Source organism: Carettochelys insculpta, chromosome 18 (assembly GCF_033958435.1).
Source record: "Carettochelys insculpta isolate YL-2023 chromosome 18, ASM3395843v1, whole genome shotgun sequence".
Lineage (NCBI taxonomy): Eukaryota > Metazoa > Chordata > Testudines > Carettochelyidae > Carettochelys > Carettochelys insculpta.
The window spans coordinates 16,890,668-16,907,474 of record NC_134154.1 but is presented as its reverse complement, the minus strand read 5'-3'; the positions used below and the strand labels follow the sequence as shown (position 1 = coordinate 16,907,474).

The window sequence follows — 16,807 nt, the reverse complement described above, 5'->3', positions numbered from 1 at the left end:
TCACTTTACACCAGAGGAGCAGAATAAAGGGCTCTTAGAACTTTCAGGCCTTCTGTCTACACCTATCTTCAGGCCCTGCTGTAGCAGTATAAAGAGGTTTCAGTGTATATGAGAATCAGACTACTGCGTGGGGGGGTGGGGGACTGTTTGGGGCTAGACTAGTAGGACAGATGTGATTGTTGAAAAAGATGCAGCAGACATAGATGAGACCTAAAGATGGGCATCAGTGACACTGCAAACATGCAGGACTTCCAGATGCGGGGACAGAAACTAAATTAAGGCTATGTCTACATTAGGGAAAGTAAGTTGATTGCAGTTGACTTACCTGGCCATCCTCACTGAAGAAGGTTGACAGGAAAGTTTCTCCCATTGACCTCCCTTCCTCCTCACCAGATGTGAGGAGTAAAGGGGTTGACTTCACATGTCCCTACCAGACATGGGTTGATCTTCCAGGGTAGTGTAGACATAGCCTAAGCCTACTCGTGTTCAAAAGGAGTGAAAGAGTTGTGCTAGAGGTCTACACAATACTGAATGGCAAATCAGGTATTTACAATTACCCTGGGAAGGAAAAGAAAATTTGCTAATAGGGACATATCTAAAGTTGAAAGTGCTCAGTGCTTTAAAATCCAGTGGAATTAAAAGATAATACATTTTAACTGACTCTTAATAAAACTGTGGAACTCACTGTTGCTAGAAGCTAAAAAGGCAAAGAATTGAGTAGGCGTCTAGTGAATTATGAGGATTGTGTGTAGACCGGGATGGGCGATAAGTGGCACCTAGGTTGTCCCCTGGCAGGCCGCCGACCACTTTATTTCCTGCTCATCCTCAGGAAAGGCCACACTCAGATCCGGTTGGCTGCAGTTTGCTGTTCTCAGCCAATGGGAACTGTGGGAAGAGGTGAGGACTGGGACGCTGCTTCCCACAGTTCCCATTGGCCAAGAATGTCAATCCACAGCCAATGGGAGCTGCAAGTGGCTGTAGTTGCAGACATGCAGGTAAATATAGCTCTGAGGCTAACCCTGAGAAACTACCTCTGGCTTAGTGCCCACCCTTAATGTAGACTGTAAGAACATCTGCAGTTACACTAATTGGGTGGGTTAGGCCCACCAGGACACCATTAAGCCAGTAGCTCTGAATAAACTTCCATTTCCTCCCCACTTCACCTTGTCCGCAGTCATGTTTTCACATAACTGCCTATTATGGGAGTTTTTCACTTTGCTCTGAACCAGCTCTCAATGGTCACGGTTACAGACAGGCTATCACTGGCCTAGTCATATCTGACGTGAGCTGGAGTTCTGCAAGACTGTCTGGAATTTCAAAGTGCAGGACTGAAATTGGCATTTATATCAAAGTACAAATCTGGGTTCATCTGAGGATTGAGAGAATGCCAGCAGGTCAGTTCTGCTTTTGTCCTGAATGCCTTCAACATCACTTTTTCCTCCCACACTTCATATCCCTGGTTCCATGGGTTGTGCATGTACCATCATCCAGAGACAGCAAGACATGCTCAAAATGACAGGACCATCTGGTTCCATGTTCACTGAACAGTTGCTGACAGTGTATCTCCAGGGGCAAGAGGCCAGCTAAGAGAATCCTGCTCATGCCTCCTCGGCTGTATGAAGTCCTTTTCTGCCTGGTCCCGGTAGGGTTACTTTGCCTTTGAAGTGGAAAGATCTTTCACTGAGCCACTGTGATACGTTGTTTCTTCAGCAATCCTTTGTCTGGGACTGACCCAGCTGATCTGCTATGGAAGAAGAAAGGCATTTTCTTACTGAGATGATCAGCAGGACCCAGGGGAGTTCAAGGCGTTTGCACTGAAACATGTCACCACCAGATGGAAGGAGGGAGGGCACTCAAAGAGGAAACAGAAGCATTTGAAGATGCAGCAGTCTTTTTCTTGCTCATTTCTGCATGCAGCTGAGATGGGAAGTTAGGAGGGGAGAACTAGAACATGGGGGGAGGGAGCATAATTAATTTTTCACATGAAAAATAGATGAAAAACCCCCCTCATGGTTTCTTTCTGCCATATATTTGCCATGTGAGTATGTTTCTTCTGGAAAAACAAGGACAGATTTAAAGGGCCAGATCCTTGGCTGGTAGAGCTCTCTATAGCTCCATTGACACTAATTAGCCACACCCTTGGCTGAGTGTAAATTTCTGTAGCCTCAGTGAAGTCAATAGGCAGGTCTGGGGTAAACTGGTTAACTCCATTGACTTCAAGTTATGCTAGCTGAGGATCTGGGTCAAAAGTTCTAGCTGGGGTTGAGGTAGTTAATTATCACCTCTTGTTTGGCAGTTCTCTGGATTTTGAGGCAATATCTTGTCAGAACTGCATTTAGAATGCCACCCAACAGTACAGGTTGAACCTCTCTAATCTGGAACTCTCTCTTCCAGCAACCTCCGTAATACAGCATGATTTTAGTTAGCTGGGTGACCACTTATCATGGGTGTGGCCCAGTTTCCCATCATCCCATAAAGTTTGTTTACAGCCACCAGTCCTGGCTCTCAGTGTTCTGTGCTGTTAGTGAGCTGTAATTCACCCCAAATGTCTTCTAAGAGATGAGTAAGCAGTAGAAGTGTTGATAATACTGCTAGACAATATTGACCTCCCCGGTCTAGCAAATTCTCTCATCTGGTCTGGTCAGGTCCCAAGGGTGCCAAACAAACGGTTCAACCTGTACAGTAAACCCTCGATTTAACGGACTAATGGGGGGAAGGGGTGTCCATTAATGCCAAAAGTCCGTTATATCAGAATGGTTATACTGTGTGCTGATGCACTGACCTTCCCAGTCCATCATTCACTCCTGTCCTCTGCCCCATTTTTCCCTTCACACCTCCATCTCCCTCTCCCAAGTACCAGGAGAGGAGCTGAATGCCTGGCTCCTTACACCTCCTGCAGCTCTCAGCACTGTGGCTCCTCCAGCCCCGGGCTCCGAGCCACCTGTGTGAAGGCAGAGCATGGTCCCCTTAGCCAGCCAGCAGGCAGCAGCCGCCAACACCATGCCTGCTGCTCAGCACCATTGCAGGCAGCAGCAGCCAGGCACCAACATGCTCCGTGCACACAGGGCTGGGGGAGGAGAGCTCCTGTGCTCCAACGTAGCGTGCCCCAGCGTAGCACCCCCCCAGCTCCTCTGGCCTCAGTGGCCCCTCCAGCCCCAGCCATTCTGGCAGCTCCTCCAGCCCCAACAGTGGCTCTGGTGAGTCTCTGGCATTTATGTGAGGCGGCGGAGTGGGAGGGGCTGGCAGACAGTCTCCGTTATTTCCGAAGTCCGTTATATCAGGGTCTGTTAAATCAAGGGTTTACTGTGCTATGAAACCTGCAGTAGTAATGCCCCATAGAGGGCAAGTTTCTGTGTAACCCCTCCAGTGGGTACAGTTTAAATACAGAATAGGTAGCTGAGTTAGTCTGTAACTTTAAAAAGAACAAGTAGTCCCGTGGCACCTTAGAGGCTATCAGATTTATTAGGTCATGAGCTTTCATGGGTAAAACCCACTTAGTTTACCCATGAAAAGCTCATGACCTAATAAATCTGTTAGTCTCTGAAGTGCCACAGGACTGCTTATTGGTTTCAGCTACAGAGTGCGTTGTCAGTTACCGAGAGTTCCCGCAGATGTTGGTGGAATTGCAGTTTCCAGACTTTTCACAGTCAGACGATTTTGATTTAGGAACCTCACTTTAGGCAACCCACATTTAAAATTTGTCTCACCCCAGAGGGTGGACAGAAATGTTACCAGAATCACCCAGCGTGCCAAGAGCTTTTATTTCTCAGCTAGAATCGGAACCACCGAGCATCAGAAAAAGCAAAATGCCTCTGCCCATGCGAGTGTTGCCTTGTCATTATCTCTGTGGAAAGGGGAGGTCAGGAAGGCACATTTTAACCTTTGTTTTCATCTTTACATTCAATCTGCCAGGTTTGGGCTGGTCTCACACCAGGTTCTTGCCCTAAATGAGCATCATTTCACTTTGTACGCTAATTGTACACGTGCAATGCTTCAGCAGGCAGATTTGGCCATGGTGAGATGCCAGCATGCCCTTCGTTGGCAAACAGAGCCATAGTGTTCAGAATTCACTGGTACCGAAATTGCTATAGTTCTTCTGCTCCCAGGGGCTTCTTCTTGGAAATCAGTGTATTCCCGCCTTCGAATTCAGATTGACAACTGGCTTCTTGCAGCTGTGCACTGGCTGAGACAATCAATAGGGAAAGAGAGCTCTAAATAATACCAAGTGGTGGGGGTTCTCCAGCTATGTCAAATAAGTACTGAGTACTTTCAACTTTAGATACATTCCTATTAACAAAGCAATTATGCCAACCTATATTTCTTCTGAAAATGAGGCAAATCTGGCCTTTTCCAGTGCAAGCCTAATTAGAGATGCAAAGAACATCTTTACTTAATTACGTTTCCATAACTGTACAACAGCCACACAGTTTGCATACCAGATTTGCAATGATCTTAACAAATTTTGTAATTACTGCCATTCCTAACAGCTGAATGAATTATTCACACATAGATTTCAGTCCTGTAGAGCAAATAGGCAAAATGCAGCAGCAGAGCAAGTATGTGATATAAATCCTCATAATTGTAATTACAAAAACCCACTTTGCAGATGTTTAAATGTGGGAGTTTTGCCTCCTTGCATTATTAGGCTGAGATCCAATTTCCATAAAGGTTTGAAAGTTGGTAGCTCGGTCTGCCAGCTCAGTAGGCGTGGAGTTGAGTGTCTGGAATACAAACCTGAAAAAATGTCTTGGGCCTGTTGCTCATTTCCTGGGGCATTCCCTGCTATGCCAAAAGAACTATGCATATTTCACAATAAGAGCTTCTTGAGAATGGGGCTACCAGAGAGGAGGCTGTGTGGAGATAAGGTAGGTGCTCAGCCTGCTTTCTCCAGCTCAGATCTTACTATGTAGAGATCCCAGGGGAAATACATTCATGGAGTGTGCTGCAAAACCATCGAAATTCAGCTGGAAAGTTCCAAATGCGCCTAAGGGAATTAGGCATCCAGTCGCCATGGAATGGGATTTGGTCACCTCACTGCCTGATATACCTTTGAATATCCCCGCCTTAAACATTCCCCCCCCAGACATCTTCAATCTTCACCTTCAATCACAACCAATATGATAGCTTGCTGAGCCCCAGGACTGAGGGCTGATATAGATTGTGCAGCTTTGTTGATGTTGCGAGAGCTGTGCTCTTTTCATCAGCTGGAAGTTTATCCTATTGTGATGCTGAGGGAAAGAAAGGAGAGCACCTTCTCTGTCTCCACCTTGGAATGGTGCCTAATACACACCAGTTTTGTCTCCTTTTTTGCTCTTCCTCTGTCTTTTTTTTCTTTTTTGGTCTAACTCCTCCATTCCTATCCCTTTATAAAAGCCACTGGATTTCACACAACCTCTTCCTAGTACTGTTGCATGGGGATGTGCATCAGACACTTGGAAGTCACAGTCAGGGCAGAGCAATGTAAAAGCAACAGGTGTGTAGAGAGAGGAAAATACTTCTGTCTCTTCAGGCTGGCTTGTCTATGGTTTAATCTAGCCTGGTTTTAGCTGCCTTAGTATGCTCTGGTCTTCGGTGCTCAGTTGCTGTGTGGTAATGCTGCTGGTAATGATGCTGAGGCAGCATATGTAGCCTTGGAGGAAAGGAGAGGAAATATTGCCTGTCTCCCCACCGAGCACTCTCTGCAGCAGCAGGGATGCACTTAACAGTACAAGGTTCATTTACCAGACAGAAGAATGGTGAATGCAGTGCAGCATCTGGAAGAGAAACGGGAGTGGGTTTCTCCTTCTGGCTCCATGTCAGGAAGTGGGAGCCACCAAAGGGTCGGGAATAAAAGACTGTTAGTAGTTTCATAGCTCCCAACTTGTGCACTTTGTTTTCAATTGTTCCCTGACTCCATCCCCAGCGTTTTCCTCCTAGTGAAGGGGTGTTATGGCATGGTTCATTAATATCCAATCTGTATTTGTCTAGGCAAGTACTTCTGGAGACTGACTCGCAACAAACACTTGGTCTCCCTCCAGCCAGCTCAGATCCACCGTTTCTGGCGGGGTCTACCTCTCAATATGGACAGCGTGGATGCAGTGTACGAGAGAACCAATGACCACAAGATCGTGTTCTTCAAAGGTAAGAGCAAAAACATGGTTAACGGGCCCACATGTCTATTGCTGAGGCCTCTTAGCATCCAAGTATGCTGTTCGGTGTCAGCAGCTGTAGATTTCCATCAGTCCTGCAGACAGGGAGGAACTCAATATCATTAATGAAATTTGCCCTGCCAGACGAGTAAGCCTTGGGGTGGCAGATTAGATTGTTCTTTTTTGTTCTAACTCCTGTGTATGTTCAGTTGCTCCACTGAGCTCAGGGGTCATTAGTGTGTCCTAAGCTGCCCTGAGTCCACCTTTGCAAAGCTAACACATATTAGGCTGCTTACAGAACCAATTAAAAAGCAATAGTTATGTTTGGTAAAACAAATTCGTTTTCTCAAACGGGGCCAGCAGGAGTAGCAAAGTGCTTTTTTCTTCTTAAACCTATGCCACATTCTTCAGAATTCACCTCCTTTTCTTTCCCTTTATGGTTCATGGAGTGAAGATTGATTTTGGAGTCTTCTGTCTTCACAGGGCCTGTTCTGAGTGGCATGTGAAACAACGTACCCCAAGAGCACTCGGTGGTGCAGGCATTTGGAAGAATTTGCTACCTGTGTGCGGCAGTGACTGAGGAATGCTGTTGTAGCTAGATTGTAGGAGGCTCAGCCAGGGGAGAGTTCCTTTAACTCAAATATGCTGTATGAAAAAAGATTAAAAAGACTGTGACTTTTCACCTTACAAAAAAGGAGACTAAGCGAGAATAGGATAGAGGTCTGTAAAATCATGACTGATGTGAAAAAAGTGAATAAGGGAAGATTATTTACTTGTTCCCATAACAAAAGAACTAGGAGTCACCAGATGAAATTGGTGGCAGGCTTAAAACTGACCAAAGAAAGTTTTTCTTCACACAAGGAGCTCCTTGCCAGAGGAGGTTGTGAAGACCAAGACTTTAACAGGGTTCAGAAAAGAACTAGATAAATTCATGGAAGTTAGGTCCCTCTAGGGTATTAGTCAGGACGGGTAAGAATAGCATCTCTGCCTTCTGTTTGTCAGAGACTGGGAATGGGTGACAGGAGAGGAATCGCTGTTCTGTTCATTCCCTCTGGAGCACCAGGCATTGGCCACTGTCTGAAGACAGGACACTAGGCTAGATGGACCTTTGGTCTGACCCAGTGTGGCTTTTCTTATGTTCAAATGGCTTTGGCACTGAAGAACCAGGGTTTTGTCTCTGCTCCCCCATGGTTTGTGATTTAGCTTAGAACTGTTTGTCTCTGCAGTGCACTCATTCATTACTATATTTCAGTAAACTGTGTTCCAGCTCAGTGACTGGACATTAGGGTTCAGTTCAGACTTCTGAAGTGTCCTGGACAGAAGAACTAAATGTACCTCAGGCGAAGTCATTTCTGGAGAATGCCTGCTGCCACTAGTTGCTCTGAGTATTTGAATTTAACAAGTTAGTAGCTTCCCATGCTCAAAATTAGGGCTGTGTCTCCATTGTGTAATTACGCAGCCAGCACTCACACTGGATCAGTGATGCTTTTTAGGGAGCTAGTCTACTGGATAACTCCGAAAGGAGCAGCTATGCTAAGCATCTTTCCATGGGAGGTTGCTTTTTCCCTCTTTTAATGTTGCACTTTCAGTGTGGTAAATTTTTGATTTCAGAAGTGCTGAACTGTAGCGTTGAGACTAGAAATGAATCATGGAATCATAGGGCTGGAAGGGATCTCAGGAGGTCATCTAGTCCATCCCACTGCCTGTGTCAGGATCAGTCCCAACTAAATGATCCCAGCCATGTCAAGCCAGGAGTTAAAAACCTCTAAAGATGGAGATTCCACCACCTGTCTCAGTAAAACATTCTAGTGTTTCACCACCCTCCTGGTGAAATAGTTTTTCCTAATATCCAACATACACCTCTCCCTCTGTAACATCAGACCATTGCTTCTTGTTCTGCCACCCGTCACCACTGAGAGCAGTCTCTCCCCATGCTCTTTAGAGTTCCCTTTCAGGAAGCTGAAGGCTGCTATCAAATTGCCCTTCAGTCTTCTCTTCTGCAAACTAAATAAGCCCACATCCCTCAGCTTCTCCTCATAGGTCCTGTGCTCCAACCCCCTAATCTTTTTCGTTGCCCTCTGCTGAACCTACTCCAGTACATCCACATCCTTTCTATACTGGGTGGCCCAGAACTGGACACAGTACTCCAGATGTGGCCTCACCAGTGCCAAGTAGAAGGAATAATAACTTCTCTAGATCTGCTGGAAATGCTTCTTCTAATGCATCCCAATATGTCATTAGCCTTTTTGGCTATAAGGGCACGCTATTGACTCATATCAAGCTTGTCATCTACTGTAATCCCCAGGTCCTTTTCTGCTGCTCTGCTACTTAGCCAGTTGGTCCCCAGCCTGTAACAGTGCTTGGGATTCTTCCGTCCCAAGTGCAGAACTTTGCACTTCTCCTTGTTGAACCTCATCAGATTTTTTTTGCCCCAATCTTCCAATTTGTCCAGGACCCTAGCCCTACCCTCCAATGTATCTACCTGATCCCCTAGCTTCTTGTCCGCCAGCTTTCTATCCATCTTAAAGTCCACATATCCAATCCATACTTTCTTAACTTATGGGCAAGAGTGTTGTGGGAGACTGTATCAAAAGCTTTGCTAGACTGTATCAAAAGCTTTGCTAAAGTCAAGGTGTATCACATCCATTGACTCCCTCATGTCCACAGAGCCAGTTATCTCATCATAGGTTGGTCAGGCATGACTTGCTCTTTGTGAATCAATGCTGAGTACTCTTGATCACTTTCCCCTCTTCCAAGTGCTCCAGAATGGATTCCTTGAGGATCCCCTCCATGATTTTTCTGGGGACTGAGGTAAGGCTGACCGGTCTATAGTTCCCTGGATTGTCCTTCTTTCCTTTTTGAAAAATGGGCACTACGTTTGCCTATTTCTATTCATCTGGGATCTTTCCTGATCTCCGTGAGTTTTCAAAGGTGATGGCCAAAGGCTCTGCAATGACATGTGCCAGTTCTCTCAGTACCCTTGGATGTATTAAATCTGGAACCATGGATTTGTGTACCACTAGCTTTTCTAAGTAGCTCTTAACCTGTTCTTTCCCCACCAAGGGCTGCCCACCTCCTTCCAATACTGCATTGCTTAATGCCGTAGATTGGGAACTGATCTTGTCTGCAAAAACTAAGGCAAAAAAAAAAAAAGCATTGAGTACTTCAGCTTTTCCTGCATTATCTGTCACTAAGTTACCTCTCTCATCCAGTAACAGCCCCACACCCTCTCTGGTCACCCTCTTATTGTTAACATGCCTATAGAAACCCTTCTTATCACCCTTCACGTTACTTGCTAGCTGAAGTTCCAATTGTATTTTTGCTTTCTTGATTACTCCCTGGCATTCTCCAGCAATATATTTATACTCCTCCTTAGTCATCTGTCCAAGTTTCCACTTCTTATATTATCATCCATAAAGGATCCCACACATGCTTCTGCATCCATTAAAGCTTTTAAGGCCTCCCATGTACTGCTGAAACACTATTTTCGCAGATGGAGGAAATCCAGAAATGCCACTGTGTGACATACAAACCACAGGAGAGTTGAAAGAACAATATCAGAGAGACAAACAATCCATAGATCCAGTTATAAATCCTGGCCTAGGCTGACTCCTTAGAGCCCAGGGCTTGCGGTTTGTGCCCTTTGTGGCCATAGGAGAAATTGCACTAGAGCATGAACTGTATAGATTCCCCTCTGGAGCCGCGTCTACACATGCACGCTACTTCAAAGTAGCGGCGCCAACTTCGAAATAAGCGCCCGTCACGGCTACACGTGTTGGGCGCTATTTCGAAGTTAACTTCGACGTTAGGCGGCAAGACGTCAAAGTCGCTAACCCCATGAGGGGATGGGAATAGTGCCCTACTTCGACGTTCAACGTCGAAGCAGGGAACGTGTAGACGATCCGCGTCCCGCAACATCAAAATAGCGGGGTCCTCCATGGCGGCCATCAGCTGAGGGGTTGAGAGACGCTCTCTTTCCAGCCCCTGCGGGGCTCTATGGTCACCGTGTGCAGCAGCCCTTAGCCCAGGGCTTCTGGCTGCTGCTGCTGCAGCTGGGGATCCATGCTGCATGCACAGGGTCTGCAACTAGTTGTTGGCTCTGTGGATCTTGTGCTGTTTAGTGCAAGTGTGTCTGGGAGGGGCCTTTAAGGGAGCAGCTTGCTGTTGAGTCCGCCCTGTGACCCTGTCTGCAGCTGTTCCTGGCGCCCTTATTTCGATGTGTGCTACTTTGGCATGTAGACATTCCCTCGCAGCGCCTATTTCAATGTGGTGCTGCCCAACGTCGAAGTTGAATGTCGACGTTGCCAGCCCTGGAGGACGTGTAGACGCTATTCATCGAAATAGACTATTTCGATGTAGCGTGCACATGTAGACGTAGCCTGGGAGAACAGCCAAATTCTATGGTAATGGGGACCATATATGTACTCACGATAGATGGATTGCTTGAGCCCCTGTGTGCCCTTCCTACCACATCTGCAGGTCCTTCAAATCCAGCTGAATAAATGCAGAGAAACTAAGGGGATTCTCCTACAAAGGTGATACTTATGTGCATTTGTGTTAAAAGTTGGATTACAGGCAGAACTTCCCCATTGAGTGTGGCTTTTTTATTTCTCTTAAACAATTATTGTGTGGAAATCAAGAGGAGTGGAAGGTGAGAAGAGGATTAAATGGCACAACCACAGGTGACTAGCCTGAGATTACACTGCATAATCAGCAAGTCTGTCTCAGGACCTGGTGCCTCCAGTAGCAAAATAGCAAAGGTTGGCTGTATTCACGTGGGAGATGGATGCAAACAGCAGTTTCCCCAAGCAGCAGCTTCCTCAGCAGGGTGTTGTTTTTTAGTTCACTTTCTGGAGTGCTGTGAATACAAATCTAAAAACAGTCACAACAACATATCATAGAGCATAACCTCTTCTTTCAAGACAGCCTGGCCTCCCCAGGGTAGATATTAATACCTGCCTATTTCCTCTCCTCAGGAGACAGATACTGGGTGTTCAAAGACAATAACGTGGAGGAAGGCTACCCTCGACCAATTTCGGATTTTGGCTTGCCACCTGGAGGCATCGACGCAGCCTTTTCCTGGGCCCACAATGACAAGACTTACTTCTTTAAAGATAATATTTATTGGCGCTATGACGACCATGAGCGCAGGATGGATCCCGGCTATCCTTCAGAAGCCACTTTGTGGAAGGGAATTCCTAGCACATTAGATGATGTAATGCGATGGTCAGATGGTGAGTCAGTGCTAGCTTAGCTGAGGGTTTTTCTTTTAAATCAAGGTCTTGTGTATATTTAAAAATGTTGTTGCTTTAACTATGCCCACATTGGTAAATTGGAAAGGAAAAAAAACACTAGTGCAGGTAGTTATATTACAGGTTGGATCTCTCTAGTCTGCCTTTCTCAGGACTTGATCAGTGCCAGACCACGGGAGGTCAGTATTGTCTGGCAGCCTTACCAATGCTTCCACTGCTTAGTTGGCTCTTAGAAGACGTTTGGGGTAAATAACAGCACAGAATGCTGACAGGCAGGAGTAGGGTGGTTCAACCTGTAGTATAAAAGGGTTTATAACCACGTTGTGTATTCTGTTTCAGTAAAGCAAAATCATCAATACATAGATAATGTGTCTTATCTCAATATAGCTGCATGCATACTAGAGATTTTACCAGCATAACTGTTCTAGCAAACAAAAAACACATCTCTTACTAAAGTAAGTATGCCCGTAAAATGTTTTAAGTATAACCTGGGCCAAACATACCATTCCAACAGTGTCGTCATTGTCAGTGTTGTTTTCATGAGACCTTGTGGATACACTATAGGCTTCTGAGGTCTGCCAGTTGGGAGTATTCTGTTGACATCCCTGTATACCTCATTGCACAAGGAAGAAGGGGTAGCTTGACAGTGCGGGGGGGGAGGGTTCTGACATTTTGCCCCGTGTGGATGGGCCAAATTTTGGAAAAGCCTCTCCTGATAGACCTGTCGGCAAAAGACAGACAAATTGCGGTGCGCGATTTGCATTTCTTTTGCCGACAGTTCCCCGCAGTCTAGACACAGCCTGTGAGTACAGCTTGAAATTCTACCATGATGCAGTTTTACTCAGTAGGACACATTGATGTTATTGCAAGAGTCTGATGGTCAAGATGTTGCTCAGTAAATGGACACATCACTAAATGGTATGTAAAGTATATCTAATAAGTAACAAATGCAAGGATGTAAGCAAGTCCTGGCTCTGTATTGCACTGGCCAGGGGATTCAGTATGTCTGGCCACATACACACCACCTTGGGCTGTGATTTGGTGAAATAAATAGGGTTGGACGAGATCATTTCTTGTGCAAGATACCTCAGAGGTAAAACCTCCAGTAAGATATGTTGAGGGCACCCATCTCCCTGTCAGAATTGTGCTATACCCACACATTAGTCTGCGAGAGAGAGCCATGTTAGTCTGTGGCTTCACAAATAACAAGCGGTCCTGTGGCACCTTGGAGACTAATACATTTATTAGGTCATGAGCTTTCCCAGGTAAAACCTACTCCCTCAGAAAGGAAGTACGTTAGTCCATACATTAATGTCAGTACCAACCAGTGCTCCACATTCTATCACAGGGCATGCGGCTCTTGACATAATAATAAATTCCTGACCGCTCTGGGCATCTCAAGGCATTTTCAGCAAAGTGGAGCACATGTTCCAGCCTCCTAGAGAAATTCCAGTGAGAGTAACACTGTTCAGCTACCCCTTTGGGATTTTTAAAAGCAGGTTAGACAGACGTGGCAGGCATGGTCTAGATGCTAGATAATACTTAGTCCTGCCTGAGTGCAGGGGACTGGATTGGATGAACTCTTGAGGTCCTTTCCAGTTCTGTAATTCGCTGGTGCTTTGATAAGACAGGTCATTCTTCTCCTTTTGTGTCTCAAAAATACTGAAGTACGGCTAGTCTGAGGTGTGCGTCTACACTTTGAGCAGGGAGTGTGACTCCCAAATCTAGGAGCTGTAGCCATGCCAGCACTCATCTAGCTGACATATTAAAAATAGAATGGGGGGGATAATGTGAGACACTAATGGAGGAGAATTGCTTCGTGTAAGACAAGAAATTATAACTAGGAGTACCAGGATAAGTTTAATTCAGTACATGCATCCTCCACTGCATGCAGCTTTTTTAAATATGGCAGCTATCCACCTCTAAAGACAGCAAGCCACAAGGCAAATCAATCACTGTGTACCATGCTGCCTGTATATAATGGACATGGCATTGATACATGTCTGGTAAATACCAAATAGGTTTTATTGAGCTGTTGTTTGCTGTGAACATTATTTTTTTCATGGAAGCCTTCGGAATTATTTCCCACAAAAGTACCATTTGATCCTACACACGCAAAGATACTACGTCGTGGATTTCAGCCTTTATTATTTGTCATTTGAATTAATATTGCAACAGTTTGTGCTAGGCCCTGTACAAACGTAGTGAGAGTTGGCCCCTGCCCTAAAAAAAAAAAGCCAAAGGTCTGCACTGCAAAAATCAGTGGGGGGTCCTTCAGGAAATAGGAGCTGCCCATTCAGAGCAGCTTGTAAGCCTGAGGCCTCCTAAGGTAGTTCATAGGTCGAGCCCTGCAAATCCATGGATATCCACTTTATATCTGTGGGTATCCACATCCGCCAATATGGATGCAGATATTCACGGCTTATTTGTGTGAAGATAGATGCAGATACAGATAGAAATTTTGTATCTAAACCCCTGCAAATTTGCAGGTACCTGCTTCATATCTGCAGGTCTCCACTGCCACAGATCAATTTTGCAGATGCAGATACCAATTGTATCCAGTCAGGGCTGTACTGATAGGGCACAGGCAATAGTCAGTCCTGTTTTGGCAGTAGCCCGGCTTGCTCTGTTTCACGTGGTGCATTGGGTTTGGTGTTTTGCCTTGTGCCGTATTTGTTGACATTTGAGTTGGAAAAAAATTAGTTGATAAAGTGGAAAGATGTTTTTTGTTAAAGTAAGTGTTTGGTGGAGAGTCAGGGAGCTCCTCCTAGGGAATGGGATTTGTCTCTGGCCCATCATTTTCATTGGCAGGCGTCCTTCAGAAGCATGGAGTGAGTTCAGGGAATTCATATGGGCCCGTTTTTGTGTATAAAATTCACTCCCTGATACGAGGTCTGTGCAAGACCCTGTGATAAGTCCCTTTGACATGGGACTTAAATGGTGCATAAAATACTGTGCTGAGGAGTATTTTGGAAATGCCTGACTAACAGGAGTCCAGTATCCTTCAGGAGTTTCTCTTTCCAGGTCCCTTGTGGAGTAATGGTCTTGCAGTTCTCCCTTTAAGAATGTGCCAGAGGCATTGCAAAACCCTCAGAATATTTTCTCTGAGCACATCAGCATATAGGCCTTTCTGTTAGACATATGAGGCCCTGCCCATCATTGGCACCAGGGCTGGTGAGTCATGTGTGGCACACCCCAACTAAGTCACAATACTAGCATTGGTTTATGACCAATAAGGAAGCAGGTGGCAGTCTGTCCCTGCCTAATGTGCTGTCACGAACTCGTGGACAAAAGCTCCATTGCTGTTGGTAGAGTTGCACCTACTCACATCAGCTGAGGGTGTTTATATTACTGGTACGTCCAGCTGGATGTGCACCGTTTTGCTTCCATAAAGACACCTGCACACAAGACGCTCGTGATAGGGAGATCGCCCCAGCTCACGCCTGCTAACCTTGCATGTCTTTTTTTTTTTTTCAGGTGCAACCTATTTCTTCAGGGGCAAGGAGTACTGGAAAGTCTTGGACAATGACCTAGAAGCAGAACCCAGTTACCCTCAGTCCATTGCCAGAGACTGGCTGGTGTGCGGAGATATGCAATCTGATTCGCCAGACTCTTCAGGGAGCAGCAGGACTGGGGCGCACTCCAAGCCAGGGCAGCATGACGAGAGCCGTTCAGAAAATGGCTACGAGGTCTGCTCGTGCACCTCCTCCTCTGATTCCATCTCAGCCTGGCCAGCACTCAGACTCTTAGCAAGCCTCATGCTAACAGGCACATGGACAGCAGCAGTTGCTCACACCGCACTATGACATTCAGTAACACGGACAAGAAGACATTATGATGCTTCAGGGACTGGTGGTGGATAAAATCACACCATGCTACACTGTTACAGCCAGAACACACATTCCTAGGAACGTAGCAGCAAGGGTTTCGAGTTCTCCATGAGAAGTGAACTGGTTTATTTTTATTTTTCAGTTAAAGGTCTGATAATGGACCGTGGGTTCAGCACTTCTTATTCCCCCACCAGCTAAAGAATACAAAGATTTCTGAGAGGTAGTTGCAAAGGTTCCATAGAGATGGGACACTGTGGGTGGTTGAAGACCTGCGGAGAGAGGTCTTGAAGAGAGGGCATGGATACATTGAAAGGCAGCTCTGGTTTCATGAAAACAGACCAGGTAGTAGCGAACCCCAGTTGTTATTCCAGGGTCAAAAGCAGCCCTGGGGCAAGGCAATGGGAAAGATGCAACAGCTGTGCTGGCATTCAGTAATGTAACATATATGTCCTGTTGGATGTATTACAATGACATCTTGGCTGCAGTGGGGTTGCTTAGAAAGTGGTACATTTCACATGCGCTGCCAACTGAGATCAAGCTTCTGCGACTTTCTGTAGATCCTTTATAAAAGGCATGAAGGTCATCTTTGATTCCAGATGTTTAAATTTAAGGGCTTCTCTGTTAAACCTTGGCCGTGCAAACATCAACACTCATCAGCAGGGATCAGTCCCCATTATCTTCAGCATACATCTTGACTGCTTCAAAGAGACAGAACTTGCAACTCTGAGCAAGTGGCCAGCTGTTGTATGCATTGAGGCCAGCTGTTCAAGTGAGATGCCGTTACCTCTGGGAAGCCACTATAATCTCCATCTAACTTTTCTGCTCCCCCCAGTCGACCCTAGATTTATTTTGTGATTGATTTCTGTGTGCCAAAATTGGGTTCATTGAAGCCTCCCTTTGAAGGATTTGAGTATGCATATATTTTCAAATAGCGGATCCTCAGTTTTGGCTGGCTTCCTGTGGCAGCCAGATGCTGTTATGATACCATCAGATGGGAATCAATTTTTCCGTATCCCACTCCATCACTGTTTAATTTGGCAGCATGACATACACGAAAGGAGACTGAGGGATTGTTTGAAAGCCGGGATTCCACAACATTCCACATTTCTCTTTCACTTACAGGTCGTTTGCTTGGTTCAATTAAAAAGGTGTTTTTCTAATTGTCCTCAAATTCTGCTTGGGACCAGAGTCAAGCTGGGTTCTGTCTGTCTCCTGGATCAATATCTGCCCCCCTCACCCCCACCTGACTCAGTTGAGGTATATTACAACTGTACATATGTGGGGCTCCTACCATTGGTTTAAATGGTTTAAATTTCAGAATTTCCACCAAAAATTATTTGAATTTTGACCAAAAGAGAGAGTGAAATCTGTGAGACCTTTACAAAACTCTGCCCCCGCACCTCACACATATGCACACACACCTTAGACAAATGACAGAGTTAGCTGATATTTCTAATATGTTGATGTTTGATTAAATTTATGACCACTTGAAGACTGGATGAAATTTTAAAACTGGAAAATAACGGTGAAAGAATGTTCACAATTTCTTCCTTCTGTTTTTCAGCTGCTCTAATTGAACCTTAAGTCCGCCTTGGTA

General features: G+C 45.5%; 1 protein-coding gene across 1 annotated transcript in view; it reads left to right on the top strand.

Annotated features, from left to right (window-relative positions):
- MMP17 (matrix metallopeptidase 17) overlaps positions 1 to 16,548 on the top strand; it is a 174,494-nt gene extending 157,946 nt beyond the window's left edge. The window contains exons 9-11 of the mRNA XM_075013048.1: positions 5,968 to 6,120; positions 11,105 to 11,362; positions 14,858 to 16,548. Coding sequence (XP_074869149.1) covers positions 5,968 to 6,120; positions 11,105 to 11,362; positions 14,858 to 15,186 — 740 coding nt within the window. The 3' untranslated portion in view covers positions 15,187 to 16,548. The remainder of the gene's footprint in view (positions 1 to 5,967; positions 6,121 to 11,104; positions 11,363 to 14,857) is intronic.
- The last annotated feature ends 259 nt before the right edge of the window (positions 16,549 to 16,807 follow it).